Genomic DNA, 17,773 nt, shown 5'->3' with positions numbered 1-17,773 from the left:
AAAGCTGATATGATCCTGTTTTTTCCTGAACTAAATTCCTTTAATAAAAGTTCAGTTGGCATAGCATAAGGAACAACAGTTCAGTGAAGTTCATTTCTAAAGGTCTAAGATGGTATGAACTAAGTGGATAGCCTTCTGGTGGGCTACCTTGATGCAGACACAGTGAGGAATACTGGAGGAGTAGATGATTCTTAGAATCTCTGAAAATAATTTCTCTTGATTTTCAGCTTTGTGATGTGATTGGCTGAATACTGCCATTATCTGAGGAATGAGACCATTCACATTCTATATTGCTGGTTAAAGTTATGCACTGGGAAATCAGAAAAGCCAATTATACAATTGGCATTTTATTTCTTAAATTGAAAAATATAGTAGTCATTTTCACTCTGGTTGAATATGTTTTAACAAAAAAAATTAGCAATCAAGTTTTTACTTAATTTTTTTTTTTTTTTTTTTTTTTTTGGTACTAGGGATTGAACCCAAAGGTGTTTAACCATTAAGCCATATCCACAGCCCATTTTTTGTTTTGAGACAGGATGTCATTAGTTGCTCAGGGCCTCAAGTTGTTGAGGCTGGCTTCAACTTGTGATCCTCCTGCCTTGGTTTACCAAGCTACTACAAACAAATTTTCATGGTAAATTGGAGGGCAAAGAATGCTGCTGTTTGTGCAAAAGGACTTAATGTGGACCAACTCTCTTTTCACATTGTAACCAGCCTTATGATATCGGTGAGCAGTTCTGCTCTCTTGCATGTTGAAGTATAACATTAGAGAAGCAGGCCAAGGCAAGCATATAAAGCAGAGTTTATTTTAAAAAGGGAGAAGGGGGCCATAGCTGGTATCCTGGTATCCCAAGAAGCAAGGGTGTTTTGCCTTTTTATGTGTCCTAGGCTTCCTTTGTTCTGCTCTCTTTCCTTTGTCTCTCTCCTTCCTGCCTACTTGACTAGGCCTAGGAGATGCTCAGTGGAATGACCAAAAGATGAGAAGCAGACGGACTGGAGGGGCCAAGTTGGAGTGATTAGGGCAGGGAGGGGCGGGGTGCAATTAACAGCTCTCTATATGAAGGGACAGTCCCTGAGACAGGTTACCTTAGCAACATGTTGGAGCAGGGGCAAGTTATTTTGATAAGGGTGGAGGAAGGGCTCTGAAGGAATTAGCATTTCAATTCCTCCATTCTCTTGATCTGACCCTTGCCTCTCTGCCTGTCTAATTCTGGTTTCACTTACATATTTGAATGTTGCAATCTCTAAGTTTTAAGTACCATTAATGAGGATTAAGTGTGAATGTGTAAAATATGTATCTTTATTTTGAAAATTAGAGGTGATAGGTATTTGACCTTACATTTCTGTTTTCCCCAGTGATAATTAAACAGCAATAACTAAATAGGGATAAATGGTCTTCTTTTAAATAAATTATATTCATATCCAATATTATTATAATGATTAGGTTTATAGAGACACTGAAAAATATAAACCACTAGTCCTGATGGCCTGGCTCATTCTATTAAGTTAAATTTCTATGTAACAATTAACAAGGATATCCATTTGAAATAAAGTTAAAGGATTAATCAGAGTAGAGTAGATGTACTCTAAAGTTACTTTTTCAGGGAGAAAGTTTCAGTCTTAGGCTTGATGAAATAATTATTCGACTTGGAAGATGTGAAGGTTATTGGGAATGATAAACACTAAGGATAAAAATGTACTGAATTTCTAGTTAATGTTCAGCCTCAAGTACTTAACAGAGGATTTGGATCACTATGTGTTTTTCTCGACTAAATGTGGTGAGAAAAAGAGAAAAGTTAATACAATTGATAGATTAATAGTTCTTTTTAAGTGATATGTATTAATTATCTGTTAGTTCAAATTATAATTTAAAAAATGGATTCCATGATTTGTCTTTGAGAAATTTCCCTGACAGTCCTAAGAAAAGGAGAACTGACCCCACCCCTTGTGTTTGTGTACATTTCACCTCTTTTCAACCCTGGCAGTATATCACAGATTGTAAATTCAGGGACTGGGGATTTGTATCAAACCTTAAGGGAACTTGTATTTGGAGCCATGTTTATGATTCTTTTCTTGTGATCTAGATTTAGTTCTACTTTTTCTCAGCTGAATTTCGGTATATACTTGCAACCAAGATGCCTAGCACTATATTTTAAAACCAGAATTATCAACTATTGAATAACAAATTATTAGGGGCAGAACTTTAAAATGCAAAATACCTAAAACAATTTCACAAAAAATCAAGTTGTACTTTTTTTTTTTTATCCAGAAAATATTATCAATTGCTTTTGTCAATGCAAAAAAATATTTTTTTTTTCCTTATCTCTCTTTTTTTGGGTGATCCTGGATATCCAACCTGGAGCTTGCACACGTAAGGCAAGTGCTGTGCCATTGAGCTCCATCCAAAAAAGTCTAGCTTTTTTTCTTATAAGCTGTTGTTAAGACAAATTTTGAAATCAAAACAAAAATAATTATTTTTTTAGGAATAAGATGTTCATATCCACAACTTAGTATTTTAGACATGCTTTAGAAACTAAGCAAATACTTAAAAGCTTGAAAAGGATTCTTTATAATGCTTTTACACAATGCAATTGTATCTTACAGGAGAGTTAATTCTGAAATTAGTTTAAAAACATGAATGTGTTTAGTTAGAATGACTCTTGGTAATCTCTTTTCACCCATAAAGTAATGTAACATGTTTTTGCATATACAGCTCTCTCATTAAATATATTCAGTGAAATGCAATATATGATATAAATATTAAATATATATTTATCATTTTTATTATTTAAAAAGTGGTTTTGTTTTATTATTTTATGCCAAGCACCTGGTTGAATTAAAATAAGTGTGTATGTGTGTGTGTTTGTGTGTCTATTTATAGAGACTCTGGTATAAATTTTATAGGTGATCTTGTTGCTGAAAGCTTGGTCTTTGCCCCTGATGCCAACCCAATATAGAGGACATAATTTTGAGGAAAAGGAAAAAATTATATTGCTTTGCTAGCAAAGGAGAAACACAGTGACTCCTGTCCCAAAGTCTGTGACTCTGCCCACAGCAGGAGCAGGGGGCTTTTAAAAATGTGATTCAAAGGCTACATTCCTCGTGCTCACCATTAGAGTTGTAATTCACTTGTTAATTTGGTACATAGACATTTTTGAGATCTTCAGGTATCATCCCCAAAGTCAGGATTGCTTCTTTGCTATGTTTGGTATGTACGGAAAGAGGACAGTAAGTTCTTTCCACTATGCCAGATTCTAGTTCCTCTCATCTACATGAGTATGTAATGCTAGCAGTTCTCCCCTCTCCTCCATTAATTGTTTTTCCCTTTCTACAAGATTATTCTGATCATCCCATAAACATCAATTATTTCCATATTTTTTTAAAAAATTCTCTTGATCCTTTTTTCTCCCTCTGCCCTTTGCTTTCCTTTGTAGAAAACATTTGAAAATATTATATGTACTTCTTGTGTCTAATCCTGCTTTTCTCATTTTTTTCTTCCCCTACTCCCATCAGACTTTAAACCACCACAACTCTAGCAGATCTGCTTTGGCATGGTCACCTCTGCCTGCCACATGCAAATCTAACATTCTCTTGTTTATCATGTCAGCAGCATTTGACACAGGTGAAAAAGCTCTTCTCCACAATGTACTCTTCTCTCTTTAGTTTTAGGACATGGTACAGTCTCATTTTCTGGATCTTCTCTCCCTGATCGCTTGATTCTTGGGTACTGCAGGGCTTGTGATGCTTTGTTTCTTCTCTACCTATATTTACTACCTGATGATTCTGCCAGTTTGGGGTATTAATACAATTTATATTTCTAGTCCAGTCTTTTCTCCTAAATGCCAGACTATATATACAATTGTCCACTCTACAATCCTTTCAAAGACATCTAATAAACAACTCAAATGTAAATAGCATGTTCAAAACAGAACTGATCTTTACCTTCCTCCCCAAATATGCTATTACCGCAGACTTCCAAATCTGGGTTTACTTACTTGCTGTGGCCCATATAAAAAACCAGGCATTATATTTAACTTTTTTCAAGTCAACCTACCCATGAGGCCACATTGACTTCACCTAGTGTTATTCTGGTGTTTTAGTTCCTTGACTGTTATTATGAAATTATAAAACTTGGAAATAAGCATATAAATATTTGTATAAATATAAAATGTTTTTAATATTGCATGCAATATTTAAATTCCTAAATTGATACATTTACAAGTAAAATAATTTACAAGTAAAATAATTTACAAGTAATATAATTTACAAATAATTATTTGTAAAAATACTTTACAAATAATACATTTACAAGTAAATCATTCATCATTTTTACATTCTGACTAGCCCTTTAATTTGATTATCTGAGTAATTTTGTGAGTTTGAAAAGATCATTCCAGACCATTATTTAACTAGTATTGTTATGGAATCCTAGCCCAGAAGTTTTGTCTCCAGAGATCCCAACTGACCAGGTCTGGTCAGTTTACCCAGAAAGAATCCAGATAGCAAAAAGATGTGTGGTGGTGAAACAGGAAAGAAATTTTTTTCAGTGTGGCCAATCCTGGAAAGATGAACCAGCCCCTGTCGTAGGGGTACTAACAATAATTCCAGGATTATAAAGCAGAAGAACAAAGGCACAGGCCAAGAGGTTTGTGTAGTTAAACAATCTTGGGTAAATGAAGGTCTGGTTGATCATTATTTCAGATCCAGTCATGAAGAGACCTGCTGGCCACAGGGAGGTCAGTACCACTTGGGGGCACTTTCAGTTTCTACCATGGGGTGTTTGTCTGTAGTGTTCACTGTTCCTAGAACTTGGGATAAGCTGGAAAAGGAGAAATAACTCCAAGAGAACAGATCAGAGAAACAAAATGAGTGAGTTAAAGCAATGACTGACCGGGCCTTCTTCAAATCAAAGGAGCCCTCATTACAATATCTTAGACACCACTAAAACATCTAGATGCTGTTGTAGGGTGAGAAAAACTTTTTTACCTTCTTAGATTTTGGAGCTGGGAACTGCTAATTAAACTGACAAATGGCAGATTAACAGAAGAAAATGTTTATTTCATATGTACATGGAATGGAGGATTCACAGAAAAGAAGTAAAAACCCTAAAAAAGATATAATAACCTTTTGTTAAAATTCTATTTTAACAAAAGGAAAAGAGACTAGACAAGGAAAAGGGTGTTAGGTCTGGGGAGGGGAATATATTATAGGAAGAAAATGTAAACTAAATATATTATTTATTTGGTAAAATTTTTTTATGCAGACTCTGGTCTTCTCAGGTGACATGGTTGTCTCTAAAGTTAGTCTCTTAGGGTACCTGAGAGGAGCACATATTGACATATGGAAATTTGCTTTACAGGTGTAAATTTCCTTCACAAAAAGTGAAATGTATACCCTGCTTTTAGGGAGAGGAGGGAGGACAGAGAGCTTCTTTTATGTTTGATGTTTCTTAATCACCTTTAACTCAAAATCCCTATGCCAAAGTGGCATATTTTGGGATGACATATTCTGATCTTCACTATCTAGATGAGATGAATTAGTTTAAATTTCTTGTTTTGCATTTCCAATATTTAAAAAAAAAACAGGAAAGGTCATTGCTATGGGAATTTTATTTTTGAACACACTGTTTTTAATAACAGTACTATTTTAATCCTCAATGTTTACATAATTTTTAAAAATTTATAATTATTTTGGGTTAATAAAAAATTATTTAGAATATAATGCCAAAAGCAATTGTGTTATGAAGTTGATTAATTAGACAATTAATGGAAGCATAATAGAGATTTATTACAGGACTGTTTAATAAATAATCCATATTTGTCTTGAATTGGGAAATGTAATAGACTGCCATATCATTTGAATGTGGCAAATCAGGGGTATTGGTAGAATTTTCGTCAAGTATCCAAAAAAAAAAACTCCTTTGACATTCATGACAAAGGTCTGCTGAATAAATAATCCATATTTGTTTTGGATTGGGAAATGCAATAGAACTTTTCCTTTAACCAGCTGCAAAGGTCTCATGGTTTGATAGAAAGACCATAATCTCCTCTTAAATGTTGGGGACCCCATTCTAATGTGCCTGAGGCTCCAATATTAGGTTACACAAAAGTTATTCTTGATTTCTATTTCAAAAGGCAATATATATATATTTAATGTATTGCCAGGTTTCTGTTCTCGCCACTAAAAGGCTCAGTTAAACTGGGCTGACTGGGCTGCACGAAATAACCACACAAGAGACACAAATACCTTTTTCTTTGGGGCTCCTCTGACCTTAAGGGTCCACAGAAAGAGAGAGAGCGAGAGCACGCGCTGACCCCTTTTATTGAGGAGAAGCTATTCAAATGAGGCAAGGGGTCAGGTTTCAGGGGGCTGAGTCTGTCTTCATGACGTCCACTGTCAGCAGGTTGACTGACACCTGGGTAGGCCACACCCAAGGGCACAGTAAGAGAAGGGGACACACACAAGGCACTTCCATGGAAGATTCTATCCTAAACAGGGCAAGGGTTATATTACAAAGGAACAGGTGAGCATAACTTCACCCATGGGGCTGTAGCAAGACACACCCATTTCTGTGACTGAGCGCCTCAGCACCCAACTGGGGAGTGTAACTCAGTCACCCGTAAGGTTGGCCTCCCACAATGTATGAATCACACTATTACAGATAATATTAAAGTTTCTTTTACACCTTTCCAGTTGTCCCCCCAAGGTCCTTTGTCCCCTACTTTACAGGAGGTAACTCTTTAAATTTGGTATTTATGCTTCCAGATTGCTCTTGATGCTATAAATATATATTATTGTACATATCTGCTTTTTCCTAAATGATGACATGTTATCCTCATTATTATGTAACTTTTAAAAATATTTTTCAGTTGTATATGGACACAATATCTTTATTTATTCTTTTTTTTATGTGTTACTAAATTTTGATCCCAGTGCCTCACGTATGCGAGGCAAGTGCTCTACTACTCAGCTATAGCCCCAGTCCTGTAACTTATTTTTGTATTCAGTAGTTTGTAATTCATCCATGTTAGTCCCTGTATAGTTCTACATCATTCCATCAAACTGCATATTATTTATACTACAAAAGAAGCGTATTTCTCTATTGGTGCATATTTATTTCCATTTTATTTTTTTTAAAAAATTTTGTAGTTGTAGATGAACAGAATGCCTTTATTCTATTTGTTTATTTTTATGTGGTACTGAGGATCAAACCCAGTGCCTCAAGCATGCTAGGCAAGTGCTCTGCCACTGAGCTACAGCCCTAGCCCTTTATTTCCGTTTTAAAAATAACTAGGAATAGTGCTTATATGAACATTCTTATACATATTTTCATGGGTACATGTGCAAGTGTTCTTCTAGAGTAAAAACAGTATTTGCGCATTTTCAGTTTGAATATATAATATTAAAGTGTTTTTCTGAGCAGCATTTTTAATCATATAAATTAATTCTTCAAGTTAAGACCTGAATATTGGATTTTCATCTCAGAAGCAAAGGTTTGTTTTCAAGCAGATCCATGACCCCACTTTTTAGTCCTGGACCTAAAAATAGAATAGCCATTATAGGTTACTGTAGGGGCCAACTGGCATATTTTTAGTCCAGTGAGTTTTATGAGGGAAAAAATTATGGAACAAGATCAAATCAGGTGGGATAGTAGGATAATAAATAACCTGACTATAATCTCAGCAGAAAACAGAAGATTCCTGAAAAGTATGGACTAAGAATAATTTTTAGTAAAAGGTAAAATATTGACTTTCCTACAGAAGTGAAAATGAACATGTGAAATGTTTATTTCACTCTCATGAGAGAGAACCAAGAAGAAGTCAAAGCACAATTTATATAGACTCAAGGGATACTGAGATCCATTGCACAAAGAAATTGGTTTTTCTAATTAAAAGTTACCATGCAGGAAAAAACAGATCCATGTTTTAGTTACCTGTAATTAAGAGTTTCAAAAAAACTCAAAGACAGTGTACTAGGCCAGAGTCAGATATGCCAATAGAGTGTGCTGCAGATGATAGACAGCTTTTCATTCACAAATTTCTTCCTATACTATGAGTAAATACCTCAAAGTTGCTAAAAACAGTAGTAGGTCTGGCTGACCAGTAGGGAGATAACCTAGACTGGGCAGCCATGTTCCATGTAGAACCTAGCAAGATGATCACTGAAAAAATAGGCTTTGAAATTGTCCATTTTCAGCCTCATTCAGATGAGTCAGTTTCACATACAAAAGGAATTGGGCCTTTTTTATCCTAAAAGTTCTAGTTTTATCTTGAGCTCTACCACTTGTACAGGTAACCTTGAACAAGTTATCTAACCTCTCTGATACTCATTTTTTTCCACTACCATATGATCCGGGAATACCACTACTGTGAATTTGTCCAAAGGAAATAAAACCAAAATATGGAAGAGAGATGTGCACTCCTATGTAGCATTTTTTACATGGCCAAGATGTAGAATCAACCCAAGAGTCTGTCAATGAACGAATCAATAAAGAAAATATACAATGAAATTTCATATAGTTCATTCTGATGTACAATGGAATAGTGTATATTTCAAGTTGAGTACAGCCTTTAAAACAGAAGGAAATCCCATCATCTTTGACAATATGGATAAACCGGAGGATGTTATATTAAAGGAAATAAGCCAGGTATAAAAAGACAAATATTATATAATGTCACTGTAGGTAAGGATAGAAGATATGATAGGTAGAAAGTATGATATAAATGAAGAGCAAAGAAAAAAATATTTTAATTCAGAAGTTCCACACACTTCTCCAGACACATCACTCCCTAAGTCAGTCTCAACCGTAGGCCTCGTATTCCCCAAATTCCTGGGAAATCTGTAAATCTACCAGTGTACATTATTTAACCCACCAACAAATAGATTAAGCAAAAGAAAAAAAATGATATCTTGAGGAAACTATAATTTAGGGGACTGTCCAGTGCTATTTGTTGATCACAAATGAAGATCACATCAGCTTAAGAATCCAGAGACTGATCAGATAACCATAAACCATCCCGAGATCACTGACTATGTCCATTCCTATATACTTCTCAATACCCACCCCTCATCAAGTTTCTTGTAAAAGAAGAGCTGGGAACTCCCAAAGCACATCTTTGGTAGGCATTCTCCCTTGAATGCATACTCCTTGCTTTATCCCCAAAGGCCTCTCTCTCTTGAGTTTGCCCCCACTCTCCCTTTAATATGTATCTCCTTTCCTAAATTAACCTCTGTCTGTACCTCTGACTGGCATGTGTTGAGATTCTTTTCTGTCACACATGTCAAGAACCCTGCTGGTCCTAAGTGGAGTTCCCTTCTCTCTGGGAACTTCTCAGACCCTTCTTAGGAGACAACTTCTATGTGGAATCTAAAAACACTGAACTCAGAAGCAGAGATCTGAGTTGTAGTTACCAGTGGCTGGGGGTGGAATGGTGATTGGGGAAATATTGGTAAAAGATACAAAATTTCATTTAGGAAAAAGAGATTCAAGAGCTCTATTGTACAACATGATAACTATAGATAACAATACGTAACAACATATTGTATACTTGATATTTGCTCAGAGTAGATTTTACGTGTTCCAGTCACACACACAAAAAAATACGTGAGATAATGCATATCTTAATTAGTTTGTGTTTGCCATTTCATAGTGTATACATATAACAAAACATGCTATATAATGCCTGTACATATATACATATATTATACAAGTATATACTATATATAGGTTTTATAATATATGCATTTTTGTCAATTAAAAATAAAAGATGAACTTTTTCATGAAAAACAGTTAAAGTGAGATTAATACTATCTTATGAAGATGAACAGAGTCATCACTGTCTGATATGGGGATTAAATGTTCTCTAAATATAACTAAAACATGGCAAATAGCAGGAGCTCAATAAATGTAGTCCATAGTGTTACCAGGTACCTCTCAGAGGAAATCCTTTTTCATGATAGCACTTACCATTACTATACTTTCTGTTTCCTTATTGTTTTCTTTTTAAAGCTGTTTTATTGTTGCTTGTCTTTACAGCATTAGTTCCAACACAATTATGACATTTTTAGTTTTATTCAATCATGTGTTCCCTGCAGGTACAGCAATGCTTATCAAATATTCACTGTTCAGCAAATATTTGTTTAATGCTTGGGGCAAATGCCTTCTATCTTCCTGTCTACCCAGGAAGAATTCCTCAGGATCTATTCTGAGGCTTTCCTCAGCTCTAGCCAGCACACATGTCATGAAAGCTAGGGGAAGAGAAAGTGGTGAGGGAAGAGCTGTTGGGAAAACAGAAGGGCAGGATCGTATTGAGATGTTAACAGCATGGAGAATATGGAGTAAGAGGAAGGAGAGGAAAAGGAGAGGATGGAGAGAAAGCCACAATCTGTTACTACATGATTGTGGCATTAAGTTTCTGGATGTTTTATTTTATTCTGTGAATAAAGTGATGTAAATATCTTTTCCAATTCATTACACTTTTAGAAATGAAAAATAGTTCAGTTCAACTCCTCACATACACAGCATTTAATAGAGAAGAAACAGGTTTAGAGAAGTGAAGCAACCAATTAACCCTCCTGTGAACTAGGAATCCATATTCTGACCTTGAATCTTATATAAATGTTTTTCTGTAATATATGCTTTAGTTTACCTCATATACAGAATGTTTAATTAATATACTACACATTTGCATTTTCACAAATATACTTTCTTTTTTCTTCCTCAATAGGTAGAAAACAGACCAAAGTATTATGGAAGAGAGTAAGTATGAATTACCAGAATACATTTTCTCGGTTGGCATATGTAAGAGACAAAAAAATGGTGCATTTAGTAAATAAATAAATAAATAAATAAAGGAAGTATTCAGTCTTGGTGGAATTAGATTTTTTTTTAATTACAAGTGTAATTATTCTAAATGGTGAAAATATTTTTAAAAGGCAATTATAAAGAAGAAAATAGCATGGAAAAATGTACATGCAGTAATGTTAAAGATGTAAGCAATGTGAGTAAATAATTCTAGATATATATGAGGAATGTATATATTTATATGTGTATTTTGCATGTATTAGATAATATACACACATACATATGGAGGGATGTAGTGATTTATTCTATATTTCTACCTTTCTTCCCCCAAATTTTCTATAAGCAGTGTATATACTCTTTATTATCGGGGGGAAAAGAAAAAGAAAAGAAAATCATAGCTACTCAGAAACCATGGTTGTTAAGAATTTAAAGTATTGGGTAGGATGTGGTAGCACATGCCTATAATCTCAGCTACTTGGGAAGCTAAGGCAGGAGGATCACAAATTTGAGGACAGCCTCCTCTACAGCTTAGTGAACCCCTGTCTCAAAAATGGCTGTGAATATAGCTCAGTGGTAGACTGCCCCTAAAGTCAATCCTCAGTACAAAAAAAAAAAAAAAAAAAAAAACAGAGGAAGTATTACCTATTTTCTCTTCCCCCCTCCTCCTCCCTCTCCTCTTTCTCCTCCCCTGTCTTCCTCTCCCTTCTTCCCCCTCCTTCTTCCCCATCCTCCGTCTTCCTCTTCCTTCCTCCCCTCCCCCCACCTCCTCCAGATTGAATCCAGGAGCACTTTACCACTGAGCCACATCCCCATCCCTTTTTATTTTTTATTTTGAGATAGGGTCCCCCAAAGTTGCTGAGGCAGGCCTCAAACTTGCAACTCTCTTCCCTCAGCCTCCCAAGTCACTGGAATTATAGGTGTGAACTGCCATGCCCATCTGAAGTATTACCTTCTAAAAGTCTGTTTTGCTAGTGGTGTTTTGCAAAATTGAGATATTATACATATAAATTGTAGTCTAATTTTTTCCATTTAATATTGATGATGAGCATTGCAACAGTTTTTAAAATTGGCTTTGCTTGTGATTCTACAATTGGACAGCAGACTGTACCAAAAATGGCTCAGAATGCTACTCTGATAATTTCTGAAATCTTTAATTTTTCCAAGTGTTGAGAAACAGAAATTTAGCACTTTGGAGAAAAAAAAAATAAAATCACATTTTTATTATTCTCCCAATAAAATAATTTTTTTCATTACTTGATTATATCAGATAGTCAATATTTACCAGATATTTTTAAATTATTTAAAATTCTAAATACATTTTCTAGACTCTTGTGAATGGATCACAGACACATACCTGTGAATTGGGAGGAAGATGATTCCAAAGTTGAGAACTACTGGTATTCTTTACAGTGATATCATAATGTGTATAGTCATATTCTGCTCAGGGCAGTTAGACTGTTTTTAAACTGCACAGACTGAGCATCCCTCATCAGAAATGCTTTGGATCAAAAGTGTACCCAATTTCAGAGGATTTCAGATTTTGCTTATCTGGGTTAGGGATGCTCAATCTCTACTATTAAAAGTAATACCATAAGAAACATCTTGGTAAATAAAGTTTTTTGATAGAAATATTGAGTCAACTGATAAGAATAATTTTAAAGTTCTTTACATTTTGTTGTCAATTTTTTTTCCAAAATTTGTTTCCTTGAGTTTGATTTTTTTAAGGTATTGAAGGTTTAAAAAAAAAACAAATAGATGTTACATGTTACTAATTTTATTAATTGATGTCATTTAAACTCAAAAGTGAATACCAGCAGGCTAATCGAATGGTATGTGTTACTGCAAGGGATAGATTACCATCTTTTGCTTCCAGCAAATTCAAAGTGTTAGCATATGAACCTAGTTCTGAAAAATTGAAAAATTTATGGAGATGAAAACCTCACAAGCCCATTGTAAAGCTAGCTGTTCTGATTGTCTTGATTTGAACATATCTATCATGAACTATTTTAAGACTGTTAAGAGAAATAGAGCCATGACCATGAGGAAAAACCAAGATTGCCACTTATCCCTAGTAAAGTTCCTAAAGTATTAAGGTGTCATTTCAGGGCCTTTATAATTTATTATTCCAAATTCAAGTAGTTATTGTCTCATGATTTTATACCAATGGAAGCTACAAAGTTTTTTTTTTTTTTTTTTTTGAGCAATGAATCTCTCCCTCTACCCTCTAAGGTCTTATAGCTGAGACTATGAAATAGACTTAACAATAGGAAGATTAACAGGAGAAAAGTATACAGATTTGTTAACTTTTGATATAGTGTGCACAGGGGCATCACAGGAAAATAAAATGAATACCCAGTGAGACTGAGAGCTAATATGAGAAGGGGAGGGAAGATGTGGGCCATTTACTCTCAGGAAAGAGTAAATGATTTTTAGGAAACAAATACAGTCCCTGAGAAGAATAATTGAGAGAGATGCTGGTTAGAGACAAAGATTTTTTTGGTGTGATGTCAACTTTTAATTTCCTTTCCTGTGATAAAAATCAGTCTTACCTGATTGATGAAATTCCTGGGGAGGGAATTGATGGCAATTGAGTTACTTTTGGAGAATCTGACTTTAGGTAGACAAGAGGAGTTCAGAGAAAGACTTTTCCTGCATTTGCTATTTTTTTTAAATGCCTTCAGCTCAAAATAATATGCTAAAAAAAACATATTTTGGAGTGACATTTCCTGAATTCCTTCATTATTTTTGAGTTACTAAAAAGACATATGTAAAACTTCTCTTTAAATTGTGAATCATCATACAAGTGTAAGGTGATTTTATACTTTTAATAAATTGTCATCACTGACATTTTTCTTGTTTAATCTTTTTATGTCAGATTATTATAGATGAATTTGCTATATATATATATATAAAGGTTGTGTTATTTATGTTTATTATTCTTTTTTTTCTTTGTTAATCAGAAATAAGATTTTGACAGGAAGTGAAAGCAAGTACTGTAGTTGTTTGCTTGTGGTTTGAATATTCAATAATGCCAATTATGCACATTATTGGGCAATCATGCCAATTAAGGACAACCCAGGGTCCTGGAAAATTGCCAGCATAGACTCTAAGCCAAAATTTTAGAGCAACTGCATCAGTGAAAAGAAAGGAAATGGAATACATTTCCGTCTATTTTTTTAGGAAGTCCATATGGTCAAATGGCTACATAAGTAAGGACTGTCCTCTGAGAGAGGTGGTTGATCATTCTTAGATGGATGTGAATTTTGATTTTGTGGTTGGCAAATTCCATAGCTACTTTGATGCAGTTCTTATCACACAAGAGAAGCTGGCCAGGGGCCAGGGGCCAGGCCCAGGGAAACATGAGCAAGATTAAACTCAAGCGCTTTTCTTCAATTATGTGACAGTAGTTTGTCTAGAGAAATGGAAGGGGGAGTGTTTTATAGGTAAAATGTGGAAAGTGTGCCGTTTCTGAATTGACTTTGTTGCTCAGGTTTCACGGTATGATCTCCAGAGAAGCAGCTGACCAGCTCTTGAGTGTGGCTGAGGGGAGCTACCTTATTCGGGAGAGTCAGCGGCAACCAGGAACCTACACGTTGGCTTTAAGGTTGGTCACAGACCTGCAATTATAACTGTGGTTCATTTAAATCCTCTTAATAGAGGGCTTTAAAATTTAAAAGCATCCAGCATGTAATTGAATTGGTTCATGTTTTCTTTGGACCTAATTACCATTTTAATAGCTTTGAGACCCTTTAAAAAATTCCTTATGAATGGTGGTACTCAGTAATCAAGAATTTAAAAACTTTAGATGCATTTTTGTTGTAGCTGCTTTCTTCCATTCTATCTTATCCTTTCTCTCTTGTCTTGCTATGTAAGTTTCCATCTATTTCTTGAATAAGGAAAGAGACTAAAAGAAAGTTCTTTGTAATTCATAAAGCTAAAGCCAGTGTCATTTCTCTTAGTTGGATCTTAGTTGAAATAGCTTTTATTGGGAGCTCTTGGCCCTTCCCTATCAACTGAAATTTGCCTAGTGTTTTGGCTGTTTTTAGTTTATAATTGTGCCCAGAAACGCAAAGAATTATGCCTAGAAATACGATATTTGTTCTTTAGCAATTAGGGAAATGCAAATCAAAACTACACTGAAATTTCATCTCACTCCAATCAGAGTGGCAGTCATCAAGAATACAAACAATACTAAATGCTGGAGAGGATGTGGAGAAAAGGAGAACTTTTACACTGTTGGTGGGATTGTAAATTAGTACAACCACTATGGAAATCAGTATGGAGGTTCCTCAAAAGACTAAGTATGGAACCACCATATGACTCAGTTATACCACTAATTGGTATTTATTGTAAAGAATTAAAGTCAGAATACTGTAGTGACACATGCATACCCATGTTTACAGCAGCACAATTCACAGACAAGCCAAACAATGGAACCAGCCTAAGTTGTCATCAGTGGACAAATAGGTAAAAGAATATATGGCATATATACACAATAAAGTTTTATTTAGCCATAAAGAAGAATGAAATTATGTCATTTTCAGGAAAATGAATGAAACTTGAGAACATCACGTTAAATAAAATAAACCAATTTCAAAAAGTTAAGGGTCATATGTTTTCTCTTATATGTGGAAGACTAAAGAGGAAAAGGAAAAGAAAGGAAGGGGTCATGGAAATTGAGGGAACATCATTAGGGTGGAAGAAGGATATTGGAGGAAGGAAGGGAGAGGACAGGGAAATACCGGGGAATGATATTGCCAAGTTATATTGTTATATTATGTGTGTATACAAATATGTAATAATGAATGCCACCATTATGTACTACTATAATGCACTAATTAAAAAATATGGGGAAAAAGAAGAACAAATAATGTTACTGCTTAAGGCCAACATATGTTACTCCTCCTCCAACCACCTATGCCTGTGAGTGAGCAGGGATGTCATTCCTGTCCACAAGATTTAATGTTAATTTTTCTAATTAGAATGATATAATTTATCATTATTTTATACTAAATTTTGAATATATTGTGTTCTTGCAGAATAGAGCTTGTCACAGTAGTTTATAAAATTTTGCTTTTTATAGGAAGTTATGAAGTATAAATTCCCCTTCAAATCATTTTTTTTTTTTTTTGAGGATTAGATTGTTGAATACAGGTGGAAACATCTGTTCTGGACAATTCAAATACCTATTCATTTTATCACTGAACTAGAAGACTGATTTGAGGCAAGTCTTCTTGGTTCCTTTATTTCTTACTCCTAACATTTTGTACTAGACTTCTGCATTACTGCACTCCAAATAGTCTGATCATCTGATTATCTAGGGTAAATAAGTCTTGATGTAAAGGCTAGAGGGCCAGAATAAGGAAGAAAGAGGTGGGTAAAATAGGAGACAGAAATCTGCACAACGCTTTCTTCCTTTCCTATTTGTTGCTATTTTCCCCACCTTTCTCCAAGATCATATACAAGTTATAAAACTTTAATTTGAACTCAGTTTTGCTTCATGGAAACTTCAAGTTCTTTCCATTGCCCATGTTGGGTCTTATCTTACAACAGCTGCCATGTAGTTTTCACTGGCTGACTTTAGCGAATATTTGAAAGCCAAGGATTTATTTTGAACTGACCTTCCATGATCTTCCTCCTGCTCACCCTCTTATTCTCTCATTCTACTCATGACCTTAAGTTTATCATCACTTCCCGTCCACATGACCCCACAAATCATAGAATAAAAATTAGAGAACAGGTGAACGTTAGATGGATGAGAGTGTTAATTCATAGTGCTGGGTTATATGAATTATTACCTTTTTTTTTGTTATAATTGAAACTCACTATAAGATATTATTTGTAAAAGGAATCTTCCTTTTGTTATTGAAAATCATGGTAAGATGTTATTTGTAAAAGGAGTTATCATGGAGGTAGAAAGAATTTGTGAGTGTGCATTGAGTTGTTTTTGTGCTAAAATGTTATTGATACTTCTCTTGTTTTAAACTAGATGCATAGCAGGGAAGTGTATATGTATATTTTTATGTGATACTGTATTTCAGTTGATGAGTCTCTCTCTTTTTTTTAACATTATGAGTGATCCATTTGGAGATAACAGTTTATCTAATTTATACCAATAGTGTTCATTATGCATTTGCTCTAAAACCAGAAATGTACTGAACTCAGGGTTCTCAATAGGCACCTCAATAGCAACATGTCTGAAGCTGAACTCATCACTTCTCCTTCTAAATGTGCTATAATATCCATTTAGCTTTGACCCTGTTATTCAGTCTGTTCCACAAGACAAAAATCAAGAGATTGTTTTTCTTTTTTCCAGGGTTTGAAGGCCCTGATACCATTTATTTAGAAGCCCTAACCTTATAATGTACCACACACTGTATCCCATATAAAAAATATATATTTTTTGCTGTTAAATTATATGAAGGTTTTTAAAAAATACAAGTTGCTTTTGAAATTAACTTTAGTTTTATATTTTACTTTTGTGTCCTGAAGCCATGCCTTTCTTTTCAATTCTGTACCTTTTTATAGACCTTGAAAGCACTAGATACTGTGTCTGTATTATGTAATAGTTAACTTTTTGTTTTTGCTCATCTCACACCCATTGTCCCACACATTCAAGTCTTAAGTATTACTGAAAATTTCTACTCTTTCCCAACTCTAAGCTACTTTCTGGACAGTTCAATAACTGCCAAAGAAATTTCTTTGTGGCCAGCTTTGTTGACCTCTAGTGTATCTTTTACATTGTCATAAATAATTGTCTTAGGCTGGACTTGTGGCTCAGTGGCAGAGCACTTGCCTAGCATGTGTGAGGCACTGGGTTTGATCCTTAGCACTGCATAAAAATAAACAAAATAAAGGTATGCTGTTCATCTACAACTACAAAAAAATAAAAATAAAAGTAACAATCATCTTAAAATCTTTTGTAGATAATAAATGTAGTGTGTACCTGTAGTCCCAGCTAGTGGGGAG

General features: G+C 34.6%; 1 protein-coding gene across 1 annotated transcript in view; it reads left to right on the top strand.

Annotated features, from left to right (window-relative positions):
• Nucleotides 1-17,773, top strand: part of Chn1 (chimerin 1) — a 172,540-nt gene that overhangs the window by 53,281 nt on the left and 101,486 nt on the right. The window contains exons 5-6 of the mRNA XM_026405632.2: nucleotides 10,728-10,759; nucleotides 14,295-14,408. Of these exons, the coding sequence (XP_026261417.2) occupies nucleotides 10,728-10,759; nucleotides 14,295-14,408 (146 nt within the window). The remainder of the gene's footprint in view (nucleotides 1-10,727; nucleotides 10,760-14,294; nucleotides 14,409-17,773) is intronic.

This window comes from Urocitellus parryii, chromosome 1 (genome assembly GCF_045843805.1).
Source record: "Urocitellus parryii isolate mUroPar1 chromosome 1, mUroPar1.hap1, whole genome shotgun sequence".
In the NCBI taxonomy this organism is placed as follows: domain Eukaryota; kingdom Metazoa; phylum Chordata; class Mammalia; order Rodentia; family Sciuridae; genus Urocitellus; species Urocitellus parryii.
The sequence above is the reverse complement of the archived record's forward strand: the minus strand, read 5'-3'. Positions and strand labels throughout refer to the sequence as shown.